Genomic DNA, 8792 nt, shown 5'->3' on the forward strand with positions numbered 1-8792 from the left:
TCAGTCATGACGTGTACATTGCGCAGATCAATTTAATAGATGTATAATAAAAACACATTATAAGGCAAATATACAGGACTCTTAAAATGACAATTAGGACACTGGTCTTAATTATTGGTCCTCTACTGTTTGAATATTGATCTGTTTATCTTCTTTTTTTTTTTTTAAATCTACTAAATGGTTTTTGGAGGGATTTTCTATGAAGTGCACTGGGAATCAGTTAGTTGTAAAATTCATGTTTGTCAGCTCACTTTAAAGGGCAGCACAGGGAGTCGCACACGCATCTCAGGTGTCATTCTTATATTTATAGCCGGGATGGTCGGCTTCCGGAGGAACAGCTCAATTACTAACTTGGCCTCTCTTGGTCACCAACAAACATCACCAAAAAAAACCTTTTTTGTCACTCTTTTATTGGTTAAAAATTGAGAATTCCCTTTTTACACATGTAGGATTTCACTGCGTGATTGAGACCACGGGTGTGTTTTCAGTCATTTAAAGGTTGCAACTACAATGTTGATGGAATTACTGCAAGTGCTCACCAATGGTGTGGTCACACAATTGACTTACAAGAGGATATAGTTACTAAATTCTGTCCTTGTTGGTATAATCTACAAAGAAAAATATATATAATATACGTTAATGACAATCCCAGGGCCAGCCCGAGACTCCTTTGTTTAATGCAAACACTTATTCATATTCAAACGTCATGTTATCAATAAAGAAAAAAAAACATGGATATTTTCTTTTTAATTCAATGTAAGTGATTAGCACTGTGTTACCTCAATGACACAATTGGTTAATTAACTGCAGTATTGTGAAACTGAACATTTGGCACCATGTTCCAGAGCAAACATTAAAATCCTGAAATAAAAATATCAACAGAGAATCTCTCATCCACCACCACGAAAATACTCTAGAGTATCGGTTTGTATTTAACACACATTGTCAAAGTGCTTTCCAAGTCTCCGAAGGATTCCCTTTTTCCCCACAATATTGCTGAAGCCCCGTTATTAATATTGAAGCGCGACTCGCCATTCAATCAAAAGCCATTAGAATGGTTTCAGAAACCGCTCTGGGTTTGTGGGTGTGTGGTTAGTCTCCTCACATATGTACTTTCACAGCAACGTCAGATGAAATATATCCCAAAATCAGTATAAAATAACCTCAATGCAAAGTTTCAAACTGTCTGGAACGAGGTCAGTTTCACAGTAACGTCTGTGAGGACTGGACTTTACATAGAGTGATCAAGCTAATGCAAATAAAAGAGCTGTAACTCAGCCGAAGAAAATCAGATCAGTAAAGCTCCCTACAAACCGAGAGGCGGTGAACCGTGCTTGCGCGGCGCGAGGGATGAGGCGGGGACAGTTTGGAGAGAGGAAAACCAGAAAGTGGACCTTGGATCAAAGCGCATGCACTAATTCCGAGCAGAAAGGTTCATTAAGCGGTCAGCACGTCGACACGTCTGCTCCGCACCTACAAGTGCTCTGCAAGGAGCCGAGGTTTATAGTCAAAGCTGTGTTGGTCCACGCGTCTCATTGATTTTTACCACAGGTTGGGGAGAAAAAAACAACATTGTGTTTGAGAAAAAAACTTGCAACCCTTCAGAAATGCATGGAAAACTCTATGGAAAACTCATGGAAAACTGTATATAAGGCAATGCAGGAAAAAATAAAATAAGACTTGTCACATAATCTTATCTGTATTTATTTATTCTGTCTCTTTACTCTGCATACGCTGCTACTATAATTCAATTTCCCCACGGGGATGAATAAAGTTCATCTTAATCTTAATCTTGATATTGATCAGATGCTAACAGACAACTTTCAGTATGTGAAAAGTGGAGCGAGTCGCCCAAGACGCTTGAACCTTTCAGTTTGCTTTAATATACCGGTTAAATATTTTACATTTGAAATTGATGAATTAAACAAACAGCTGGTAACTCTTGTTTTGATCCCAAGGTTCAATGAAAATAATTGTTTTTGAGAAACAACACTTAATGCATCCATAAAGATGGATCCAAGTATTGCAAGTACTCCTAATAAGTTTGATCGGTCCTTCAGGGTTCATTTTCTGGATAGCATAGGTTTTAATTGGCTACATTCATTCATTCATTGGCAGTATTAAAAAGGCCTGTGATGGCTCTTTATTTCACATGCAGACTGCTGGTTTCTTGATCAGAGCTAAGAAAGTCTAAAAATGTACTCGTCCTATAAGTTCCTATTAAACTGAATGTTCCTTGTAAAGGTGCACATTAATCGCCACAAACGGATGCACCGGAAAGCCAAACAAATCATGAAATACAAAGTTTCTGAATTTTAGCCATTTGCAGTTAACAGTGCAATTAATTACCTTCAAATGTCCTTTGTGATAACTACTTTTTTCCCCAATTTTAATCAGAACTTTATACTGAATTACTGATTATGAACATGCACTCTATAGTTGGACCCTTCAAAGAGTTAAGAATGTTTAATCTTTCCCAAACAGGAAAAAGTAATAACTTAAGCAATTTCAAAATAATTTGGTGATGTTCAACAACATTCAGCCTGAAGTAATGTTTTTTTACAGATTTACATGTACGTGCACTGATTTCATTTACTTCCCTAAATCAGGAATAGAATACACAATGAGTCAATTTACATTGATTGAATCCCTCACTTAAATTAATTCGATCCTTCATTTAAATAGTAGAGTCATCTGTTTTTGTCATTGCTCAATAAACATATTCTAAATTTTGTTGGCAAAATATGGTTTTTTGAGGCCTAAAGCAATGGTTGAGTGGGGTCAGTGACCTTGTTGGGCGCACCAATCACCAATGCTGGTGTGTGTGTGTGTGTGTGTGTGTGTGTGTGTGTGTGTGGGGGGGGGGGGGGGGGTCATGGCTGTAAGCACAAGCAAACCAGAGTAAACTGAGAGGGTGAGAAAAGGTCGGGTCACCAGCCACATGGAGACAGTCAGCGACATCAGCAACATGTCCTGTGGGACTCGGAGGCCTGTCGTCCCAGTTTGAAGCCTCTTGCCGCGGTTGCTCCAACTACATCTACTGCAGGAATGCGCTTACCTGTGGCGACAGGTGAAAAAATGTCAGCATGGACTTGGAACGGACGGAGAAACACTTACATTTAAAGATTGAAGATCTGATTGATTTTGAAAAAACAATGTTGGCTAGAGAACTGTGTCAGAGCGCCTCGCAGGTCCTGTTGGCTGTTCCTGGTGTAGTTATTACAAAAAAGACCGCAACTTACACTGACGGACTTTCCAAGTGAAGGCTAGCTTACAGGGTCTAATGTGATGAAAACAGATGGGTGCAAAATGCTGAAAAGGACACAGCTGGTAATGGGAAAAAAGGGTTCAGTAGCAAATATGGCTGAGGAGCTTTAAATGAGTGGGACCAGCCTTGCTGACCCCCTCCACTGCTGAAAGGCTTGATTTATTTTCTGACTAAACATACTCAATCAAACTAACAGTATTCCTTAATAACAGTGTTATCTTTCAGCAGGAGATTTGCCTTTGTTAAAAGGCCCTTTCCCACTGCAGGGTATTACTCAATTTGCTTGCTTGCTTTTTGGATTCCCACCGCGGAGCAGGTGGGAATCCAAAAAGCAGCAGAAAATCCTCCGAATGGAACCTAATCAGATAAGCTACAGAAACACCTCTTCACAGAAGTTCAAATTGCAACTTTAGTGCTGGAGAACTCCACGCAGCTCCAGAACTCGAAGGGTCACAGCTGCTTTGGCAGCAAAAAGGAGATAATGAAACGTGAGCTACGGGCGGGAAAAAAAATGGTGACAGAAGGCACGCAGCTCTCAAACTGTCAGGTTTTTTAGAGTGCAGTAAGCGTGTTTTTTTCCCCCTCTCACATGAACAGAGATTCGGCCAAAAACATCTAATTTGGATGTGGAAAGCTTTGAAAGCGGTGCTGCGGAGACAAGGTGTGAGAGGTCAAAGGAGCAACAGTTGGAGAAACAGACTCACTTATCTCTATGAACACTTCGTTGATGTTGATGGCGTTCTTGGCACTGGTTTCCACGAAGATAGCATGGATGGAGTCTGCATAGTCCTTGGCATCCTTCTCTGACACTTCCCTGTGGATCCATGAAGAATCGCAAATGTAGTTTATAACAATGTGAAAACATATGCAGGTATTTATGATATGTTCGTCAGGTTCACCTGGCATCAGACAGATCGCATTTGTTGCCTGCGATGGCAACCACTATGTTAGGAGGACCATGCTGGCGAAGTTCCTTTACCCAGTTCTTCAGTGTCTGGAAGGACTCCTGAAGATACAGTTGAAATAAAGAAAAAGCTTCAGTTCATGAACAGGCAGGCGCACGTCGCAGCGCATCACACCGTCCTTCATTTTAGCAAAGGCCGCTGAAAGATTGATGGTAATTTTTCTACCCTCGTATCTTTTTTGTCTGATCAGTGTGGAAATTTAATTATCAAATATGTGGTCAGCTCGACTTCCTGCAGCTGGCTCGCTACGAAATGCTCGCAGCAAAAGAGTGCGGTAAACATTCACAATGCAAGGGCCAAACGACGCCTTCGGCTTTATTTTTAAAAACGTAAATAGTTAAAATGGGCGATTTTTGGCATTTTCGTCACATGCGTGATCACACCTGGGTGCTTGGCGGCTCCTCGTGCGCTTATTCTCAGACTGTTGCAAAATCCCTGAAATATTACAGCTGTGCACGGGAGTGTGTATGCAGCGTTTATCTCCTCTACAGTCTACAGAAACTGACCTCTTTCGTGATGTCATAGACGATGATGGCTGCGGCTGAACCTCTGTAGTACATTGGCGCCAGTGCACGGAACTGTGGGAAAGTAGAAAAGGATGAATACGAGACAGAAACACAAACGTTTTTTAAAATAAGATGATCCACAAAGATGAATCAGCTCATCTGTGTAGTTAGTGTACATATGAACTCAACTGTTGCCGGGATGACTTTCACTGTTGTTAATTTCCCACTGATAGAAAATAAATAAAACTCCCACTAAGCAGCATGAACAAAAATGTGCCACTATTCTGAGCTCATACCTGGATGTATTTAAAAATTGAAGCTTTCAGACATAGGGAATTCATTCTAGAGTAAAGAGAGAATGGCAGACAATTTTCGCCTCCATATATATGAAAGGACATACATTTGTGGTTATTCTGCACATCACCGGGCCCTGTGTAATCAAAACAAGTTTCATGGTTATACGCCCGTAGTAGCGGGGGAGACTGGGGGGGGTTCTTCTTTTGTCAGGGTTTAGAATTTTTCCTGGCAAAACATTCTGTCACGCTGAAAAGTCTGTTCTGTAAAGATCTGTCTGCAACCTCCCCCTTTCCAAGTGCGAGAGACCCTATAAAGGCTGCTTCTAATACAGAAATGATAGATTACAGCTATAAAACTCATTCAGTCTGTCCACACAAAACTACTGTAGAAACATGATGGAGCAACATTCAAGCACCCATGGGGGAGGACCAGTGTCATGATTTATAGAAATCCCTTATAAAAACACATTAATTTGTACGTATGTGTATTTAGCTGGATTTTATTCCTGGTAATTAATAATTCAACTTTTTTGCACAGGAATTTTAACCAGCTGTTATCATATAATTCAAATAATGAATCTTAGAAATGATGATGATGGTGATGATGGCGATAATGCATCGGTGCTATAGTTTGTCAATGCAAGCTCAAGAGAAAATGCTATCACACAAAAGTGTAAGCAGGGGATTGGTAAATGGATATTTTAAAAGAATCCAATTTGTGAAAATAAAAAACAAATATTTAATGACTTTGCCTTCCCACCTATTATATTTTCCTTTCAAATATCAGGGAACAAACTCTCCTTGGAGTAGCGCTGCTACCTCAGGAAGGCATACCCTGTATACCACATAATTATAGTTGTTACTGGCCCCAAATCCACCAACCGGAATCCAACTTAGGATATTTGGCAGAGACGCTCAGAAATGTGAAGCCTGTCTCATTGGCTAGTGTTGAGCCACACCACTACCAGTCCTGTGTGGTCCATCGCCGCTTTCACCCAAAGAGTAATCACAGCAGGGCCAGATAGGTGGCCACACAGAAGCCTGGAAAACAGCCCCAGTGATGCCCGACAAGAGCTGATTAATTGCTGAAACCATAATCTTGGTATATGATTAAAAGAACTCTTTTTTTTCCCATAAGGAAGCATGGTTCCTCTCCAGCACTTTGAGAAGGGATCATTATAAGGAAAAGCCTCAAGGGAGTGTTGACAGATGGGCTCAGTCATACTTGTAGATCATGAAACACTGGGCTTTAGTTTTTTGCCCTGGTCTCCCTCTCTCATTCCAGAGAATTCCCTGGATTATTTGTATTTTTCCCCCCCCAACACAAAAAATTAAATAAGTCTCTGCAAAATTCGCAAGGCGAGCGTTGCAAATCTGCAAAATACCCCAGCAGTTTCATATCAGAACACCGACACATGCAGAAAACGTCCAACGGAATGTTACTACGTCTTCACCACAAATCTGAGAGCTCCCTCAGGAGGTTGACATAAGAGGCCAAGGGGAGTGGAAATGTAAGCAGAGGGAGACGGTCAGAAAAAATATGGATATTCTGAAAAGAAACCAGGAGAAATTTCAAATGGGAAACAAGGGACCAATCTGAAATAGAGTGGCACTAACTCTTAGACAAGACAGAGCGGAGCACTGTGCACAAGAAAAAGAGAAAGGCATGCACAAAGGGAAGCGATGTGGAGCTGACGCAGACAGATGTAGGATGCAGGATGTGTGTCAACAAAGAAAGGAGTTCCTCAAGTTATAGCTATAGTGTGCTTTGAGGAGATTGGATATGATATTTGTAGTCAGACACTGATATATTGTTTATTGTTATTGATTATTGTTATAGAGGAGGTGCTGTGAGATACACTCTGAGTTTAAAAAAAACAAAAAAACACTATATAAATCACTCCAAAAGAAATGCAACTTATGTACATGTAATGTAGGAGGAAAATGAAAAGTTACAGAACGGGTAAATAAGAACCTCTTCAACTGTCACTTCCTTGTATAAACAAGACAAAGTTATTTAAAAAAGTTATACTGTGAAAAACTAAAAAAGAGCAATTATTGGGGGTGGGGGAGATACCACTTATTTAAAGGTAAATGTCGCCCCCTATCAGAAGTGATTTGTAACAGCATTATTAACTTTGGCTTGGGAGTAGTACACTAAAGAAACTTCAGGTGGAGTTCACTGACAATACCTCTTTTCCCTCTGCAGCCACATTAAAATAGACCTTTAAAGAACATAGTTTAAACTGACATCAATTTATACTATTACAAAGTCAAAGCGTATAAATCCTCTGATTTACGACACAACAAAATAAAAAAGAGAACTTCTAACCCGTTCTTGTCCAGCTGTATCCCAGATTAGGAATTTGTGAAGCTCATTTTGGTATTGCACTGTCTTCGTCATGAATGATGCCCTGGAAAAGAAAAAACACCTTCAGACTCGCGCAACTTTTCAAATTATTGCACATCTTTACTAATTAGCTGACTCCCAATTGTGTTGCTGCTAAACCTAAATAACACTGCTATAACTATTTCAATAATACAATCATTTTAAAACTAAGCAGCAGATGCAGCTGTGACAGGCTCCAAGACCGTCCAGTCAACCCCACAAAAATGACATCCTAGCCCCTAAGTCCTGCAGTGCAGTGTGTTGATGACCTGACTAAACCTATAACATATATGACATAAGATTGGATCCATTCTTTTAAAATGACAAGGGACCAGGACAAACGTTGATGCAAATCCTGAGCGGGGCCATAATACCAGCCAACAGACACACTAAGAACTGAAATGGAATAAACAGGGTTTTGGCAAAGACCTACCCGATTGTTGGGTTGATATTTGGGTCAAAGCTGTCCTCGACAAATCTCCATACAATACTTGACTTTCCAACACCAGTTTCCTGCAGGACAATAACAAATGTGTTACAAATCAGAAATCTTAACAAAACGTATAAAAGTACAACCCCCCACCCCAAAAAAAACAATTAAATCAGATTTTGGGGGGGAAAGAAAAAAAGTCAAATCAGTATAAAGTGAACTCTTAAAATCTGCTTTCTGTCATCATTTAAGATGACAGGACTGATTTAATCATTATTTCAGCATAATGGGTTATAGATCGGTGAAAGATGTGCTCACACTACAGATGCGCCACTTTAGTAACTACGCCTGGTAATAACATTATGTTAATTAACTTGGTCAAATCAATAAACACGTTTAACTGATGTAAACAGACTGTCCGGCCGTATGTTACAGCCCGATGGAGGAAGTGGATAATCGGATAGCTTATTTGATGCTACAGGTGCAACTAAATGTGCAGTCTCTATGAGCCTGCAGTATGTGTTCAAATAAAAGAAGACAGTGGCTTACCCCTAAGAGACAAACTTTTAATTCTCTCAGCGCCATATCGAGCTCCTCTCTCTCTCAAAAGGAATTTCTGAAGACCATTTACAGTTTCTTCTGGTCACCTATTATCTTCAATATTCAGCCAACGATTCCCGTTTGGCCCTGTATTTTACCTCATCTTTAAACAAAGCTGTTCGAGTCACATCTATTCTTGTGTTATAGCGACGGCTGTCACGGTGGAAAACGTCACGCCGCCGTCGAATTTGCCATATTGTGACTATTGTAAACAAGCTAGAAAGCTAACAGTGGAGTCGCCAGGCTGGAGGCGCCATCTTGAATTACGTCGTTTGGTCACGTGACCTGCTTGGCCCTTTTTTTTGTTGGGAGGTACACAAAGCCCCGCGACTGTAATC

General features: G+C 40.4%; 1 protein-coding gene across 1 annotated transcript; it reads right to left on the reverse strand.

Annotated features, from left to right (window-relative positions):
* Window positions 1-393: 393 nt before the first annotated feature.
* On the reverse strand, window positions 394-8776 carry rab22a (RAB22A, member RAS oncogene family). The gene is made up of 7 exons (XM_003973085.3): window positions 8404-8776; window positions 7858-7937; window positions 7368-7449; window positions 4740-4811; window positions 4168-4274; window positions 3973-4082; window positions 394-3058 (listed from the first exon to the last, which is right to left on the reverse strand). The coding sequence occupies exons 1-7, from the start codon at window positions 8437-8439 to the stop codon at window positions 2961-2963; spliced, it is 585 nt and encodes a 194-aa protein (XP_003973134.1). The 5' UTR covers window positions 8440-8776; the 3' UTR covers window positions 394-2960.
* Window positions 8777-8792: the final 16 nt, after the last annotated feature.

The sequence above is a fragment of the Takifugu rubripes genome, chromosome 19, assembly GCF_901000725.2.
Source record: "Takifugu rubripes chromosome 19, fTakRub1.2, whole genome shotgun sequence".
In the NCBI taxonomy this organism is placed as follows: domain Eukaryota; kingdom Metazoa; phylum Chordata; class Actinopteri; order Tetraodontiformes; family Tetraodontidae; genus Takifugu; species Takifugu rubripes.